A 19,019-nucleotide genomic window follows, 5' to 3' on the forward strand; every position below is an offset into this window, starting at 1 on the left:
TCTGATATACGTTTTAGTTTATTAAGTTTTTTAAATTAAGTTAATAAAAAAACCGAAAAAAACGCGTGCGTGTATGTTTTGACTCTTATTTTGAAACCCAAAGACGTATTTCCGGTCTGAGTTTTGTGAGTTGACGGAATTTAACGGAACGCACTCGCCCCTGTCCTCGCCCCTTGCCCGTCACCATGGTAACACAGGCGTCTGTTGCGTTCTGTTTCATAAACAGCGAGAGATAAATATGTTTAGACGTCTCTTCTCTGGTAGGACAATTCATAAAATATGGCAAAGTTTAATAGTGTCGTTAAACTTCGTGTCATTAAACGTATCGTGCTCGAAATGACTTTTGTTTACGTTAACGCGAATTTAAGTAAGCTAATGATCTAAATTTGTTGCAGCGTGATTTTTTTTTTACTTTGCCACCAGACGCAGTCAGAAAGTTTGAATCCAGGTCTGAATAAGTATAGAACATTTTCTCCAATTTGTTTTCTAAGTTGCTTCAGTTTATTAATTTTTTCATTCACCAATCTGTCCCTCATTCCTCTTTTCCTCCTTGCTTTCTTTATTTCTCCTGTTTTTGTTGTTTGTTTCGTGTTTCCTATCTTCATTCCTTCTATTTTTCTTTCATTTTGTTCCTTCTAGTTTTCCTTTCTACTCTTTTTATGTCCCTCATTTTCTCCACTTAACATCTTTCCTCTTTTCCACTTCCTTTTTTGTTTTCTTTCTTACCCGTTTGTTCATCCATTCCTCCTTCCATTCTTTCTACCTCGTTTCCTTTCTCCTTCCTTTATTTCTTCAACCCACTTAGTCTTCCTCCCATCTTTTCTCCCTTCCAACCTCTCACCATTCCATCCTTTTTTCCTTCCTTCCTATCAGTGGATTTTGACATCTGCAGAAATAAGTCTGAAACTTCTTTCCTGAAACATAGAAAACATGCAACAACAGAAATAATAGTAATACTAATAAATTTGATCCTATGTGAATAAATACTGCCTTGTCCTGTCTTCCATCTCATCGCTTATTTCTAGGTTTACCAGTATTATTATTTCTCAACACACAGCAGTCTCCTTGACTCCCCTCCAGCCTTCTGCCATCCCTCTCATGAGGAGCCAGAGCTGACCTTTCTCCAGGATGGAGGTGGCCCCGCCTGTCCCGCAGACGCAATCGGAGACCCACAGGAAAGGGAGGTCTCTGCCCCTGAGCCAGCTGGTGGAGGAGACCAGGAGCAAAGTCCTCCCAAATCATCTGCTGGATTCAAGTATGTGCATCAACCTTGTCCCTCTGATGCGCTGCTTTAATTATTTGATTTTCTCAACATGTCTTCATGTTCTCTTTAAGAAATCTACGCCAGACTGAAAATTAACAGTCACATTGAAGCAGAGCCCCCTGAGCTTCACTTTAGCGGCTTTGAGCTTGGGAAGAGTTACACCAAGACCGTGGTGAGGATAACCCTGGTCCAGACAAAAACACTGATTTGTGAGTTGGTGAAGCTCAAACAGACCTCAGGACTTGATGAAATCTCTTTTTCTCCATCAGAATCTAATCAACATTTCAAATGCACCGGTGAATATTCACATAATTCCTACCCTAACAAAGCACTTCCAGACGACTTACACCAAAAAGGTATCGCTTGACCTGAATCTACCCTGAATCACTTGTTTTTGAGTCCAGTCAGTGTTGACGCTCACCTCCTTGTGTGTGCTAAGGATCGGCTCATCCCCGGCCTCGCCTACACTGTGAACGTTGCCTTCTGCCCAGATGATTGGTGTTACTTCAGCGACTGCATCCGTGTTCACTGCAAGGTTAGCGTCTCGTTAAGGTCACCCTTCGTCACACTTCTTTCACCTCAACGTTTTCTAACTCCTCTCCTTTTAAGGATGAAGAGAACCTGTTAATTCCAGTCCATGCTTACCCTGTCATCAATGACCTGCACATCCCCACTCACATCAACCTCTCCGCCATACCGCTCGGACAAAGGTGTGTGTGGAGCGTTTTTTTTTTTTTACCTTCCATCTGCCCAGACACCTACCTGTCGCTTTGTATTCTTCAATGCAGCCAACCTTGGTTTTAAAATCTTCTCTTTCTTCTTCCCTGTCTCCAGTGTTTATCATGTAATTCCCCTGAGATGCAGCTGTCCAGTTGACTTTGAGTTTCAGGTGTACATTATTCAGCCACATGATGCCTACTCCATCTACCCCGTCGCAGGTAAAGATGTGTAAAATTGTTTAATTTCATCTCAAAGACGATCAAAAGGAAAGAATGAAACATACGAACACCACACTTTTAATTATCTGTGGAAGAAAACTATCACTCTTCTTATCTTATGCTGATCTGTCAAAAAAAAAAAAACAAAAAAAAAAAACTAACAAAACACATTGGAGTTTGTGGCTATAGTAATGAAAGTTTATTTTTAACTTTAACTTACTTTTAGCCCTCCAGACTTAGAATCCAGCCACTAGACGAAGCAAGTGCTTTCATTGCTTTCCCCAATCTTCAGAGCCATGTGTTGTGTATTATATAAGCCTGTGCAGGACTTGAAGGGTCCCTCCAGTTTCCACACGCTGCCACACAGCAGCAATCGCTTGTCTGCAAAGCATCACAACAGATGGCGGAAAAAGCACTTGGGATCCGGATTACAGCTGGCTTAACTGTTGGAACGAGAAGAAGAAAGATACAAATGAGTTTCTGGTTGTTTTTTTTTTCTTTTTTTGGACGTGCCTTTGTGGGCTCCCTCTTTTCTCCTTATACAAATAACAGCACCGCATAAAAACACACAATAGTGGCAGGTTGACATTATGGTTCAGTTTTCACCATCTCCTTCTATTCCCTAAATAGATGGAAGACAGGAAGGTAGCATGATAAAAATTGACTTTAAAGCAAGAATCTCTCTTTATCATCTTCTAAATCCACTTATGCATTGCAGGTACACCCTGGACATGTTGCCAGGTCAATACAGAGCAAAACAGAAACAAACAGGACACATGCATCAACACAAACTGACTAAAGGAAAGTTAAGAGTCGCTGATTAAACTAACAAATATGTAAAACACGTTACAATTTTATCCAAGTCTATATCCGTTTTATTTCCATGATTATAACTATATTTAATCAATTTATTTCCCTTTTAAATTCAGTATTTTTGATGAATTATGGAGTGAAAAATTAATAAACATTCTCAAATCTCACAAAAAGATTTGATATTACTCCCTATTTGCATTAATTGTAGTTCCAATCCGTGTTGGTGCCAGCTCATTTTAATTGATCAAACCAAAATATGAGTTTTCTCCAGCTGGTAGATTTTATTTAACTGAGTCAAATAACCACATTATTAAATAATATGAAGATATTACAGAAAATATCTTGAAATTATTGGCTTTCACATTGGGTACAAAAAGCCTTGAAGGCTGGCGCTAGACAATGCACAGCGAATACAAAAATCCTGTTTATATCTGAAAAAGACCAAAAGTATAGAGTGGTGAATGTATTTGATGCATACTTTATATAATAAAGACATAACCTTTTTCTCTTTCTCTTTGGCATTGAACCAGTTTAAGTAATAAAAAGAGAAAGAATAAGAGAGAATGTTTGAGATTTTTCAGACTCCAATGTCTGTGAACAAATCTCTAGTTTGTAAAAGTGAATTGTATGAATATATATTTATGTTTAGCACGAAACAACCTTCAAATAAATTTGTTTTACTTTGACCAGAAATGCTAGCACATAGCATGTAGCTAAAACAAACAGTTAGTATCTTCATAAAGTCAGTGATGTTAGCCTCAGATCACGTGCAAACCCTATTTGCAGGTGTGATACCAGCCAATGGGGAAGTCCTGCTGACCGTGACGTTCTGTCCTCTCCAGTATGAGACGTCTCAGTTCACCTTCCAGCTGGTCATCTCACAGTTCAAGACCAAGCCCTACTTGTGCACCATCACTGGGTTCTCCAGGCCCAATTTACCACTCAGGTAAAGCAACCAAAAAAACGATGCATACATACAGCGCCCCATACCAAAAGCTTAGTTAAGAATCTCAAACTTCTCAACAAAGTATTGGTATGTAAACACTGAAAAATAAGGAGGTTGAACTTTTAGTTTATGTCTTTCTACTCTGTGTGTGTGTGTGTGTGTGTGTGTGTGTTTGTGTAAACTCGTGGACATGAGTATTTAATGTCCCACATAAATAGTTACAATGATTTCTTTCTTTTCTGTTGCTCTTATGAAACAATAAAAACGTTCCGAGGTTTTCCGAGAGCAAACTGCCAATAAGACAAGTCTGAGGCGAAAACACGGATTCTCCGCAAATGGCTTTGTGTGCCTGATTAGAGCATCCCATTTATTTCTCCAGCTAGCATAAAAAACCTAATGTTTAATTCTGCTCCCATGAGAATGATGGTGCCATCCATCACGCAGCAGTAGCTTCTTCCACCTCACTGTCTGCTGTTATCTCCCCCAAAAGTTAATAATTCATTGGGAGAAAAAAAAAGCGTGCTAGCTGCTGCAGTGATATCAGAATAGATAATACTTCTTAATGGATGTTTAGCATATAAAACACTCTTTCCCTCTCTCTCTCTCTCTCTGTCTGTGTTTGTTGTTTCCCACAGTGGAACCAAATGTTAGATAAGATATGTGCATGTGAAATACCCCCAAAAAATAAATATCTAGACCTCGAGACTGAATCAATGTTTGATTCTGCTTGTTTGGTTTCTCCCCAGAATGACTTATCTGACATGGATAAAGATGTTTTTACAACAAACTACAGATTATCCAGTCATATTTTAATCACCGTGATTCAGTTCTGCATTTTTGCATTAATGTAATCAGGCTCGTACGACACTCTGCTGACACTTTGTAATAAATCTGCGATCAATTTTTCAAGGAGGCTATTGGATTATAATACTTTATCAGAAGTTGTTTCATAAAGGAAAATGGAGAATAAGCCAGAAAGAGGTGAATTAATCATAATCAGTATCGTCATTGCAATATTTAGAGAGAATAAATCATCCAATGTTCTTCTGATGTGATGCAGCTCCATGTTTAATGATTTATCTGAATATTTTGTCACTCTGGACTGATTATGCAACTCATATTGAATTGAATTTATTGATTTTTTTTCCAACTCAGTTTGTCAAAATAGTCGACAGCTCCTAAAATTCATACATTCAGTTTGTAATATTTGTGTAATTTGAGATTTTCTGTTCTGCTTGCAACTTGTTTGACTTGTTTGAACAGCTGGCAGTAATAATTCTAATAACTTATAAAAGTAAAAATATCATCTGTAAATTTAAAGTGAGTGTTGGTATTTATGCAATAAAAATGGATTGAAAAGTCAATAAAAATGCAAAATACATGTAAGTTGGAAAGATCAATGAACACAGATTCTCTAACAAGACACTGCAGCTTTTGCCAACCATGTTTGTCTCTTAAATCCAATAAAATTGCTTATTCTGCAGCCTTACTCATTTTTATTATTCAAACCTTTCAACTCCAGATTAGTTTTTTTGTTTTTATGTATATTTTTGCTAGAAAACCACATGTCAGATTTGAAGCCCCCGTAGAAGACGGAGGTCATTCTTCCCCACCATCTTCTGGACGTAAAAGCAAGCAGACCTCAGACAAGGAGGATGACAAATTAAAGGTGCCTATTTAGTACATTTTTCTCTTTTTTTTATTATTTAATTTTTTGATCTACACATTTCTTTGTCTTGAAAAGATTTGTTGTGCTATTTCTTTTCTCTAGGCAGTAAAAGATGAGGCGGCTGTTCCCCAACCATCTCCTATGGATGTCTGTAGCCCTGGAGGGGTGACGAAAATTCTCATCAAAGACACGAGTAAACCCGATTCAAAAGACCTAAACTGCAACCCCAATGATTTTACTCCTAAACCTGACATGGCTGTGGCCCTTTAATCAATTGTTCTGTCTCTTATAATTCAATTTGCTTCCATTAAACTGTAACCGATGTCTCTTGCTTTATGTCCTCGGCGCCCACGCTACTTCAGCCTTTTCCTGCGGCAGTACGAAAGGAAATCTAAACAGTCAGGTGAAAGAGGTTGTCTTCATGAAAAAGGTTCAGCAGGTTACTGAGGAGGAGCAATACAACTATATCAAATGGTAGGTAAAACTCAAAAATTGGATTTCATCTTAAATGCTCAGTGTCGATTTGCTGGGTTGGCGAAGTCTTTCTTAATAAACCTCAACAGAACTAAGAAAAGGGTTTCAGAAAATCTCTACATTTGCACATTTCTCCACACTGTACATGTGGCCATTTCTTCTGTGTGTTGCACTCAGCCAAGTTCATCTAGGTGTGGAGCCGGTGTCGAATAAAAGGCATAAGCGGATACTGGAGGAGAGAGAGACGGCTCTGCAGGAATACATGGTGAGTTTCAGCAGTAAACGGTGTGTGAGAAAGTACACTAATTATTTATAGCATTGAACTTTTCTTACATTTCGTCATGTCATTTCTTCAAATTTTTAATTATTTAAATGGATTTTATGTGAGAGACCTGTGTGTCATTGTAGAAGAAGAGGGAAGTAAAATGATATGTAGATTTGAAAATATTCTGGAAACAACAACTCTCAAGTCTGAGTTTTAATTAAAGTAGGTCTGAACTGAATGTGTAGTCACAGCAATTCTTTTGGTTTAATTTCACATTGTTTTGCTCGTAACTCAGAATTTTCAATATTTTTACCAAAAAACAAAAACATCTGAAAAGTGTGGCATGCATTTGTTTTCTGCTGCTTCCCTGTATGATCACATTTTCTGCAATCAAATCAGTTGGGCATAGTTAGTGGCATCAAATAACACCATAAATTTTGATATATGAATGATCTTTAATTAAAATTTCAAAAATAATATTTTAAATCCACCATTTTGTTTCAATTATGTGTAAATTACTATTTTTCAGATTTGTTGACATGTAATCATTTCTCCAAGACTCCCATTAAAAGTCCATTTAATCTTTATGGTTTGAATGTTTTTCTCTGTTGAATAAGCTCTTTATCATCGCAAAAAAAGCTTCTGCTTTTAAGTGATTGATTTTATTTAGTAACCACAGAAACAAGGCAAGGTCGGCCAAAGCCAGTTCAGTTTTGAAATACGAGTTTGTGTACGGCTGAAGCTTAACAGCCCTTCCTTTCTCATCTCGTCGCTGATGCTGTAATCCACACACACACACGCACGCACGCACACACACACACACACACGCACAGGGAGTGTTGTTTGTTTTACAGCCTCATATCACAGCACGTTACTTCTATATTTTATGGGAACTCTTATTTTTATGGGAGGAATGAAATGCTGATTAAAGGCCGGAACACAAACATTTATGCAGACGTACAGTTTTGTAATCTTCCAGGGAAGAGTTTTACCACCTGGGAATATTAAATCACTAAATTAGACTGCCTTATTTCCTGTGACAAGGAGAACATTTCCTCCTCAGCCAAAAGATTTTAGGCTTGATGTAGCAGAGAAACATGTTGAAATCCTTTCTTTTAAGTGTTTTTGCAATAACCAAATGCTGAAATGTTGTGTAACCCCCCTGCCCCCCAGAAACATCTGCTTTATTTGCTATATGCTAAAACTCACTTTTTATTTAAACAATTCTTACACTTTTCTTTCAAATCAGACATAATCAAGTGATGCGTGTGGAAAAGAGAGTTATTTGTAGTCTAAACAGTTTCTTACATTTTAATTGTAGCTTTATAGAAGGAATGCTAATAGTAATCATGTCCTGATTGTGTTAAAGGTCAAAAAAAGAGACGAGAGGCAAGATGAAGACTTCGCTCCCAAGCAGACCCAACTTTCGTCGAAACGAATGCTTCGAGATAACGAATGGGTCATCCTTTAGCTTCTCCTTGTTTGTTATGTTAAAATGAAAAATTTTAAAGTGAAACATTAAAACAACTGAAAACAAGCAAATCTGTTGGTGGGGGAGTAACCTGGTTGTTTATAAGGATGCACCAATCCACTTTTTTCACTACCGATACCGATACAGATATCTGAAGCTTCGTATCGGCCAATTCCGATTCGATGCAGAAAACATCACTGAATTGATTTAAAACATTTCTTTTTTTAAACACACATATAAATGTTCTGAATTACACATTTATTTGATAACTCTGCACCAGCACAGCACACTTAAATACACCAAAAACTTCACAAAGTTGCTCAAACATGTAAAAAATAAACAAGATTTTTTTTCGACATCAGTACCAATATAGATATTGATATCTGATCGGTGTGTCTCTATTTGTCCATTCCATATGTTCATACTTTTTCCACTGTGACCAATCAGATCTGAGTCCTTTAGCTGTTCTTCTAGTAAAGTTTTCCCCAATCCCTTCCAGAATCAAGACGAAGCACCGGTCTTCCAGTCGTACACCAGCATTTACTGGGACCTGAAACAGAGAATCCTCACACTTTTCCAGCAGGCAGCTCGGAAGGTACACGTGCAAAAAATACGGAGTGGACTGCGTGGTATTGTTAGTGGATAATATCTCTCTGTAAATTTTTATGTCAGGACAAAGAAAAAAAAAAAAGTCGGTTTAAGTGAATGAAGGCGGACGTAATTTTCTCTGTGTGCCTCATTAGAGGGTTATCCCCCCTGCAGCCCTGTCACTTTCAGCTCAGTCAGGTGGAAATTTCTAATTGGCTTTAGGTTCAGTCAGGATCTATTAGTGTTCTTATTTATATTAATTACTCTGGCATATAAGCAGACCTCTTTATGTGGCGTCTTCAATATAAGATAAGTGAAGGGAAACTCGATGAAACTAAGATGATTCATTGCTGTTGGCGAGCCACTTTTTTAATTTCACAAAGGTTTCAGTTTGCAGAATGAAACAAATCCGAGTCCGTCAGACCTCATTAAGAGCTCGTTATGGAGAAAGGAAGGAAGCTAAAAGTCTTGAATGTCAGAAAATAATTAAGAGTCAGCATGAAGTTTGAAGTTGTGGCGAATCGGTCACGGGCTCGCATCTGCCTTCCAGGTGGTGATCCGATGCCGCATGCAGCGCAGACTGACCTCTTTAAAGAAACTGGTGGACAGTATAAAGGAGGCTTCGTCAAAGGGGAATGGTTTGAATCATCTGTACTATTCAGGAAAAAAAATCCTCAGGATGACATGCTGCATCTACAGCTAATCTTTTTGTTTTTTAGCTAAGGACAGAGCAAGTGTTATATCTCCAGATGATGCGTTGCCGTCATCTTTCCCAAATTCCCCCCATGAGGACAATTCCACGGTGAGAATGCCTTTAAACTCTGCATAATGTAACACGCTTTTCTTTCTTTTTTTCCAGTACATTTTCAATTAAACAGTTTGACATGAAGAAATGAGGCAATTTTCATCCATTACTTCCTGTGGGACACGTAATTGATCCAACAATGGAATCAGCGAGGAAGCTTGGTTGCTGGTGCTTTGATTAAATCTTTGATTCAGACGCCCTGCAGAGTTCTGGACCTCAGAGTTGAGTTGAATATAAATGTCCATTTGTCTTCTTGATATTTCAAGGCTCTCAGGAATTTTGTGGCTCTGCCTGTGGATCCCATCGACGTGACCGTGACAGCACACATTCCTTTCTTCAACCTCCAGGTCAGCACCTATTAAAGCACCTGGCGCTCATATATCACCGGATATGTAACCAGCAGCGTGTTGGATTCTAATTCAATAGTAAGATGATAGAAAGGGTCTGGAACTGATTCCTGGTCTAGATAAGGAAGAAATGTAAGTGAAGGAAAAATATTATAATTCCAAAATGTGTTCCTTTTTCCATATTTTTATAAATCCATTCATCCAAATTTAAAGCCTGACCAGAGTAGAAATATTGGTTAATATTTTCGTTGGTTATAGAAAACAACAGAAATTTGAAGTATGTGAAGATACCCTGTCTGTATTCATTTTTTATAGCAGCATTATATCGCCGCCCTTTTTTTCCAGCTGACATTTGCCAAAAGGCAATGAACACACCAGTCAGGTTGTGAGTTCTTTACTAAGACAGACAGCCATATGCTCCCACACTCACATTATCTCAGCATCAGCGGCTAGCTTAACATTCATGCCTGTAGACAGGAGCACTGAGAAGGAAGCCCAGCGGAGAGCATGTCCGCACCGTCTCCAGGTGGCCTTTACCAGCTATTCACCTTTTCATCCCTCACAAAAATAATTTTTCTTCCCACGTTAGTATTTAATGACCCATTAACAATGTCTGGTACGCTAGGGAATATTTTACATACAACCTTTCTGCTTAGATTTGAAAACAGAAGAAGACTATAAAACAGAGAAAATCCAACCACTCCATTTGTACGTTCAGTCCATTCGTATGGACTGAACGTACAAAGTGGCTGCTTTATTTTACACGCAGGAAAAGCAGCATAAAGAGCCATGTAGAAGTTGATTGTTTCTGCAGGTGTGGATAATACGAGGAAGTGATGTGATGTGTTGAAGGACTCTGCATCTAGGAAGTGACATTAAAGAAAGCGGAGTTCGTGTGGAGCATTTGAAATAACTGATGGCAGGAGGCTCTGAAAGCAACATGCAGCCAGAATGATTTACTGTGCTTCTAATCTACAAAATGATTGTCTTTGAGTAAATATAAGGTTGTTTTTTTTTGAGACAATGTAAAGGTAAAAATGCATTGACTTTTTTCTAAGATTCAGGTGATCTAACCATGCTAACGTTGATGCTGTCCAGGTTCCCCAGCACTACAAGCTGATGTGTTACCGACCCGCTTCTGCCTGGGAAGCGTTTAGCTCCTATTGTCCCACTACGCTGGCCAGACCTCTTCGTGCTGCAGCGCCGGCAACTACGACGCAGCGTAATGTAAGAAAGATGTATGTCAGACTCAATGTACAGCAGTATGTCTGTCATATTAATCTCCCTTTTAGGAAGTGCAGGGTCCAATTGAAGAGGGAGACAGAATGATGGACATTGAGACTGCTGGACTCTCCTTCACGCCTCCTGAAACTCTCATCAGGCCTTTCAATGCAAACCCTCTCAGAATCTTTGTACGGATGGGATTTGTTGTGACTTCACATCCATTCGTACAGGAAGCACAACCGGCTGATTATTTATTTGCTGACATTTTGTTTTAGAACCCGACCCCGGGCCTTCAGACCTTTAAACTGCAGCCCAAGTACCTGGAGAGCGACATGGAGGTTCACCTCTGTGCTCTGCCCAAGTAAACACAGCCTCGCAAACTTGCACTGTCATTTTCATTTTTCTTAAAGCTTCTTACTTTCGATCGTTACTGTTTGTGTAGGTTTGCACTCTGTGAGAGCAACCAATCTGGCTCAATGCCACTAACTTCACAGACACACATTCTTCATTACAAGGTAATTTTCTTTCTTTTTTCTCAGATTACAACAATACAATACATTTTATTGGAATTTAATGTGACAGAAGAACACGAATTAGCAATTATGTTTCTTCTAATCTCCATTTTCAACTCATGAACTGGGGAAAAAAAAGCTTATTTTTTTCTGAAATTATTCAGTTTCATCTTTTTTTTTTCTTTCCTAACAACAGGAAGCAACCGGCATGAACATAAAACAGATCTCCATCCCAGTCACCAATATGAGCTCTCCTTGTAGGTAGGTGCCGAATTCTGTCATTTTAACCAGAAGGCTTTAAATGGTTAGTTATGGTATAGCCTTTTTACCTAAAGAATGCTGGGTAATCTCAACATCAACTTATTCTGCTTCTGCCTCGTCCTCCGGTTTGAAAACAAGGACCAAAAACAAAAGTCAGCCGTAACAAAAAGTAAACAAATATTGCATATTTCTCACGCGAAAAACCAAGGCTCCACTTGAAGTCCTACATTTTTTGTTTATCCAATACAAGCTTCCTGCTTTTAGAGAAATTCATCTGTTTACACGAGCATAATTAGAGATATTTTCATAGCTAAAAGCATCTTAACAATTGTTGAAGTGGGATGTCTAACACGTCATGTTTCAGACATGTTTTAACGCTCATGTTTATGCCGCTGGAGAGGCTGTAACCCTCTACATCCTTCGTCGTAGTCCCAGCTTCGGTGTTCTTTCCATCATCTGGCAAACTGCATTATAGACAACACGGCTCATCACGGTGTCCCGTATTAATATATAATGGAGGAGTCCAACATATTCCACCTCCTGCCAGGTCGCTGAATGTCAGATTGTCTGCTAGTAATATATCCACCATTACTCATAACACATTCATAGAGTCAGAGAGAGAATGCTAGGACAGCCTCATACACTATAAGTTGAATCTCAACTTTCAGACATGTTATTTAAAGTCTATAAATGATAATCTCGATGGAAGGAGAGATTAAATCATTCCTCTTTTTGTAGTGTTGTTGTTCATCTTAAGCTCAAGTGTCTCTATTAAAGAATCTGGGTCAGTCTGTATGGAGGCTAACATGGAGAAATAATGATTTATTCAGTTTTCAGCCTATAAAGACGGAAAGGAAGTGATATTTGATATTTTGCATGCTATTCTGTGCAAACACTTTCTTCATCTGACCGTTCTCCAGATAGCAACAGCGTATGATTTACACTTCATCCAGCATGATGGAGGCTCTTGCTTTAGGTACCAAACTGAACAGTTCAATGCTGATTTGGAAAAAATGAGGCTACAGGATGTTTTTAACTCGCCTTTTTCAGAGTGCACGTGCATCCTTGAAAAGTCTTAAATCCATGTCACTGAAATTAGTGACAAAAAATGTAATTTGGCCTTGAATATGTTACTTGTAGATCTTAGATGTTGTGGTAAAACAATTTAATTTCACGACTTTTCTGTTTGGAAAAAAATTCAGTTGCATGCCGACATCTGTTTTGTGTTCTGATTTGAGATGGTTGAAAATATTGCTAACAAGGTGGATACACTTGCTAGCAAGCTGCAAAGCTAGCTCAGATTCATCTAACTCAGTGTTTCTCAACCTTTTTTGGGCCAGCGCCCCCCTAGCCCTTATCCAGGTCCCTCACCGCCCCCCACCAAAGAATTTGCAGGCTACTTTGCACTGACTATTATTATATCATTAATATTACTTTCACTATTGTAGATGTTTTGATTTTTATACTTGTTTCTGTATTTATCATCAAAAATTATTTCCCAGAGAACAAAAAAGTCATGGGAATAGAAATTATTTTCACAGGCGTCTATGAAAAATGCAATGAACATTCAAGTTAAAATCGGTATGTCTAACAGCAGCCAATCAGAGTGGATGAAATATTCTTATTTTGTGCCATTTTCTAGTTGTTAAATATTSCACAAAATGACCAGATAAAAGATGTACAACATGCMAGTTTAAACTTTGAACTATTTGCAAAAYGACTGAGCTCTGCAACATTAAAACATGGATAGAACTGTAACTACATTAATCATAGCTCTTCTTCTCTTCAGTGTTTGTCAGTTTCTGGTGGTGCAACTCTGTGCTGCCTTCAGGAGAATGGGACATCAGAGTATCATCCATAAAACTTCACCCACATGGCATTTATTGTGCAAACCAGAGCTTTCAGTGGAAAAACAAAAGTTCCAGGTCATTTTAATGCCATATAAATATGAGACAGAAACATGGATTATATCTTTATATAGACCTGTCTACTGACTTATAGATTAATAGTTTTACTGGACAGAAATTACAAAGAACAAATCTGGTTCTTAATCAAATCCTAATGAGTCAAATTGAAAGAGTCATGGAGTCATCAGCCTCATTACATTAACACTGACATGAAAAATAATATTGAAGAAATAAATATATCAAATCTAATTAAAAACATAAATAAGTGATCAGTTCTTTACTGTTATGGTCTGTAAGATATATTTATTCTCAGTACTAGATATGATCTCAACAAACCCATGGCACTTCAACAATATTGTTTTACCTTTTATCTGGAAATAGTGTCTGTTTATTCTTGCCATACAGTCCTCTGTATTAATTATTGCTCTAAAGGTCTTGCCATACCAGTTTATTCCTCTGCATTTACTTCAGTCTCTTAGTTTTTTATTTTGTTCTTCATTATTTCCATTTAGTTTTATTTGACTAGTTTTATCCTCTCTTGGTTTATTGCTATGTTCACTTTAGTTTTTTTTTCCTGTTGCTACATTTATGTTATCGTTTATTGACGGTCATCATCAGAAATCTCATCACCTGCTGCGCCGCCTAATCGTCATGTGTTTCACATCATGTGTTGATTTTTCACTGTTCAGCGTCGGATTCTCTGTTTTTATGCCATAATTCACATCTAGTTCGTCGCTCCGTTTTATGTCYCGCTTCTCCTGTTTCAGAGTTTTGCGCAATGTGCGCGTCTTTTTTTTAACCCCTAAGGTGCAGGGCGGTCGGGAAACGTATCGATGGGGAAAAGCCAGACCGACATAAACCTTTTAAAACAACGGAAACAATTTCTGCATACTAATTATTGAAATTTAAAAGTGTTGTGGTACCGTTGTTCTATCACCCCGTTTCATACTGGACCACTTACAGCACCGGTGTTAACGCTATAAAATGAACGCTCTCTATCGTGGTGTCACCATGAAGGGATTTCTTTATTTAAATGGGTTCATTTTTCAGAGGGATACACAGTGCCCTCACTGTTTTTAGCTACCAGTAGCAGGAGAACAGAGCTGCGCCAAAAAGCTAACAGAAGCTAACAGAAGCTAACAAACACTGAATAGAAGAAGAAGAAGAAGAAGAAGAAGAGCTGCCATCGATACAGTTGCAGCCAAGCATGATTTAATGTTACACAATACAGTTTTACCAAGTTGCTCAAAGTCTAAACTGGTATTGTTGTGCATTTAAGGTGTAAAGTTTACCTTCGACCAAACGCCCCCCAAAGGCATCCCAGCGCCCCCCTTTTGTAAAAATGTCCGCCAGCGCCCCCTGCTGTCCTCTGAACGCCCCCTGGGGGGCGGGTACCACCAGGGGGCGGTTCTCAACGTGGGCGGTACGCCCACGTTGAGAACCGCTAATCTAGCTCATTGTTGCTAGCCTGCTTTGTAGAGTCTTTATTCATCATGGTCATTTTCACAGGATTATTTTATATTTGCATGTTTCTCCTGCAGGTTCGTCGACTACAACACAGACATCCTTCCTCTCTCTGCCCCTCCTCTTCTCCCTGGCCTCCCCAAGGATTATCATTTGCAGCTAACAGAGACCTCGTAAGCCCCTCACATCGCTGTTTACACACCACACCACCTCCAGGTAATCCCCCCACCCCTCCACCTATGATGTCATTTATGTAAAACTGTGTTGCAGGTGTGAAGGTCCGGCAATCCAGCTGACGCCAGAGATGATCTTAGCCGAGTTCCAGTTGAGGAAAGCTCAAACTCCCGTCTCCAGTAGCAGCCTGAACATAGGGATAACACCCAGGTCAGTTCAAAGTCAGATTCGGTCCAGCAGAGTCGACAAACTCACATTAAGAAGGAAACACTTTTTCCAAGGCGATAAATACAGATGGGCCCACATAAAAAAAAAAAAAAAACACGTTTGGTTTTAGGAGGGGAAGCATTCTGCATAAACAAAGCATAAAGTTAACGAATGAGCACATCGTGTAGCTGGAGTTCCTTTCGACAAGAGCTTCCTGGCAGCTGCATCTCACTGGATGATATGCAGAGGTCTTTAACTGCTGTCTAAACAGTGAGGCAGACCTTTTCTTCGTGTCTCATCCTGCGGGTAATCCGCTCCGCCTCTGTCTTCCTCTTACATCTTGTTCATAGGTTGATGTTGTAAAATGTCCGTCTCAATCTTATCAAATAGGAAACAGAACCTTTTATTCATCTTTGGAACTTCTGAGATTGAAATGATAGCAGACTTTGTGATAAAACTATCTTTTTTTTTTTCAATTTGAAATTGCAGTTGAGGAAAAAAAGGTCCGCTTTGTAGAAACACCGGATGTTTACGGTTTTGAAGTGTTTTGAGCTACCTCTTCTCCTCCCCTAATATTGACGTAAAGCTGCTCCGTTACAGGCCTGAGGTGATCTACACGTCTGACATCAACCAGATGCAAACAAGACTGATGGCCAGGCTGGAGGAGTTTGAAGAAGAGGAACTTGAATAGGCAAAAAAAGGCGCTGCACACACGCACACAAACACCCCTAAACACACGCACACACACACCCCCACACACACACACACACAGACACATCATCTTCAGGAATAAACACTACTGCTTTCCTCCGGAGGCACATTATTCAGCAGCCATCCTACTCAGCCTCGTGCAAGACTCTCCTTTGTCTGTTTTTGCCACTTCTGTAAAATGAAACCCAGTCACTTTGGCGCCCACCTGTAAGGCTTCTTCCTGCCCACTCAGAGTTGCCTATAAGCCTCCCTTCTGAGCTCTCAGAAAGGCTGGAAGTGTGTTATCCCTCCACCTACTTGATCCTGCAAAGGCACAGCCGCAGATCTTACCAGCTTCGCTTTGACCGGACTATACAAACTGAATTTTTCCAAAATTTTACAATTTCTTTAGGTCTGACAGTGAGTAGCAATTGAGATTTTTATTTTTGAGAAAATTCAGCTTTTAATTTGCCCTAAAACCCTGCTGATTCTCAGCCATCCAGGGACCGGGTGTTATTCCAGCGTTAATTAGAGACATCAGATCTACATTCACACTTACACGACTGTAAGGGGGAAAAAAAGGAAACAGCTGAGGTCAGGATTTAATTATCAAAAGAGCTGACAAGCTGTGAAGTCACTGGGATGCAGTCCAGCAGGGCACACGTGTCACCTGTCGCCCATAGAGGGAGCTCCAGCTCTACGACTCCTACTTAGCTGCTTGTGTTTGCCTATCAGTGAATGTGTGTGCACTCACTGTAAAGAAATAAAGTAACACTGAATTGCCTGTTTGTTCTCCCTCGTAGAGAAGCACACAAAGCCATAAAAAAGGTCACATTATTTAGACATGAGGTTGGATCCAAACAGAAATGCAGAATCATGCAGCTGTGGGGTTATTCTTTCACATTACATAGAGATGACAGTAGATTGTGTCCTTTTAGGTGCTTTTTTTGGGGGGCTTCAAAGGACAGTCCTACAGAAAAAAATATTTTATTTCCTTATTAACAATTATAAAAAATATGTTTTTTGCTTCTTTACCGGTTGAGAACTAAAACACAACAAGTACGTTCAGCATGAATTTTGGAAAAATATCCATACCACTTGAATCTGTCAGGTTTTTGTTATGTTAGGACAATTTATTTTATTTTTAGAAATCTGAAAAGTGTGGAGTGCATTTAAATTTAGCTTCCCTGAGCTTTTTAGAACCACCTTTTTTTTTTGCAATGACTGTACTGCTACTGGGTTTTTAGGTATGCTGCTGCTACAGACAGATAGGATCTTTGAACACCAGTTTTCAAGCCACAGATTAAATATAATATATTCCGATTAAAACAGATTTGTTCTAAACTATCCCATTAAAGCTTGAGCAGTATGTTTATACTTGTTGGCTTGCTGGAAGGTGAACTTCTGTCCCAGTTTCAAGTATTCTGCAGCCTATAACAGGATTTATTAAAGCACTGTCCTGTATTTTGTTCAATATATTTATTTGTTCTTTTAATTCTTTATTTTTTCAGTCAGCGTTACAGAGCTAAAACTTAAAAAGCAGCAATATTCTCTGATGTTATCTATATGACAAAGTACATACAAACTAATAAAGGTATGGGAGAGAAAGACTTAGCAGTTGCTTGTGTCTGTGTTTTTTTTATCATTTCTTATCTTATCATTGCCTCTAATGCCCCAATGTGCTGGTTTCCAGCCTGAATACTAATCCATGCAGCACTTTTTAGATTTTTGAGGACATTCCTTGTGTAGAATCTCCTTCTGCTGCTCCATCTTCACTTCATCGATCACCGTTGGGATCCCCGGGGATAAATCATCAATAAGTCTCCTCTGCTCCCTGCGGTCTCTTGATCCTCCTTCCTCAATCCAAAAAGCTGTTTTCTTCTCATTTTGCTAAACTATAGTCCGACACTTCTCTATCTACGCCAACCAAATAAAGGTTGAATTGTGTTTGGTTCAACTCTAAGCAAAGTCTAACACTGAAAGACTTTAGGAAGCTAAATCGATTTAATCCCAGACATAATACTTTCGCTCTCAAGGCTGTTTGAATGTACTGTTAAGATTAAATGTCCTTAAAGACTCCGTTACGTAACTCTGAGATGAAATTACTTTATTCATGTCTGTGCTTTCAAGTGAAGCTGAGAGTTAAAACGTAATGCTATCCAGTCAGAAATAAAACATAAAAAGCCTTCTTGATATCACATCTACTCTTTCTTATTCATAACAATAATCTTCCCTATGAAAGCCGTGAAATCTTCACTGTCAGGCTCCTGTATACGTGAAGCTGTTTGCTGCTTTGTCTTCGTTGGCGGCAATTTTCAAAGGCCTTGAACCGTTAAACAAGCAACATGACTGAAAGGCTTCGTTTGAATTGCAACAAAATGGACTTTAACTTACTGGAAGTTCAGTACTTTTAAATCTAGTGCAACACTTAATGTAAGCAAGCTAGATTTATAAGCCTAGAGTTAAATCTTGTAATATTTCAACTTATTAGAATAACATTATTTTAGGGGTTTTATAATTTATTTGGATTCTTCTTTGAAGGGCTTTACTGGCAATTTCAACAGTTTGCAACAATATTTAGATGCACAAGTTGAAATTTAATGCGCATTTAAATTCTACTTTCTTAACTACACTAGCCTGAATCTTCTACTGAACCTTTCTGGTGTTGAGATTTCTGACTGCAGCTGGTCAATAGGTAAAATAAAAGTAAATATTGGAAATAACATTTCAGACTGTAAGAAAGTGACTAGCTTTACCCTGTTTGTGACAAACTGCTAGGCGTTAAAATAAATCTTTTTCACACTCCGTACTGTTTTTCTGAATGACTCATATTGTCTCTGATAACAGTTAAAGAGCCAGAATAAGTACATTTTAACTTTGAAAGAGTGTGGCATCGGTTTTACAGCAAGTTTCGTCTTCTGCTCTCGCACATTTTATCTGTGTTGCATGAAAAGCTGTTTTTGTTTGGAAATGCCAAACTCGTCATCTGTCAGTTTCTTA

The 19,019-nt window shown here is 38.7% G+C and overlaps 1 protein-coding gene across 6 annotated transcripts; it reads left to right on the top strand.

Moving 5' to 3' along the window:
* Positions 1–157: 157 nt before the first annotated feature.
* cfap221 (cilia and flagella associated protein 221) lies at positions 158–17,633 on the top strand. Of its 6 annotated transcripts, none has more exons than XM_008428229.2 (26): positions 164–260; positions 396–448; positions 1,026–1,255; positions 1,336–1,436; positions 1,534–1,620; positions 1,704–1,799; positions 1,874–1,974; positions 2,099–2,202; positions 3,802–3,961; positions 5,519–5,630; positions 5,733–5,823; positions 5,993–6,104; positions 6,282–6,369; positions 7,739–7,828; positions 8,340–8,435; positions 8,979–9,066; positions 9,148–9,230; positions 9,500–9,580; positions 10,679–10,807; positions 10,873–10,992; positions 11,080–11,165; positions 11,247–11,319; positions 11,513–11,577; positions 15,026–15,121; positions 15,219–15,332; positions 15,930–17,633. In XM_008428229.2, exons 3-26 carry the CDS (start codon positions 1,129–1,131, stop codon positions 16,018–16,020), a joined length of 2,391 nt encoding a protein of 796 aa, XP_008426451.1. In that variant the 5' UTR covers positions 164–260; positions 396–448; positions 1,026–1,128; the 3' UTR covers positions 16,021–17,633. The 6 variants fall into 6 exon arrangements, with proteins under 6 accessions (XP_008426476.1, XP_008426451.1, XP_008426468.1 ...); XM_008428246.2 differs by having other exon boundaries at positions 1,058–1,255; XM_008428254.2 differs by lacking the exon at positions 396–448 and having other exon boundaries at positions 158–260; positions 1,058–1,255.
* Positions 17,634–19,019: the final 1,386 nt, after the last annotated feature.

The sequence above is a fragment of the Poecilia reticulata genome, linkage group LG2 (assembly GCF_000633615.1).
Source record: "Poecilia reticulata strain Guanapo linkage group LG2, Guppy_female_1.0+MT, whole genome shotgun sequence".
Lineage (NCBI taxonomy): Eukaryota > Metazoa > Chordata > Actinopteri > Cyprinodontiformes > Poeciliidae > Poecilia > Poecilia reticulata.

Coding starts and splice junctions, on each gene's coding strand:
- cfap221 (XM_008428254.2), top strand. CDS start 1,129: ATGGAGGTGGCCCCGCCTGTCCCGCAGACGCAATCGGAGACCCACAGG. Junction 1,800..1,873: donor GCATCCGTGTTCACTGCAAG/GTTAGCGTCTCG, acceptor TCTCCTTTTAAG/GATGAAGAGAACCTGTTAAT. Junction 10,993..11,079: donor CAAACCCTCTCAGAATCTTT/GTACGGATGGGA, acceptor ATTTTGTTTTAG/AACCCGACCCCGGGCCTTCA.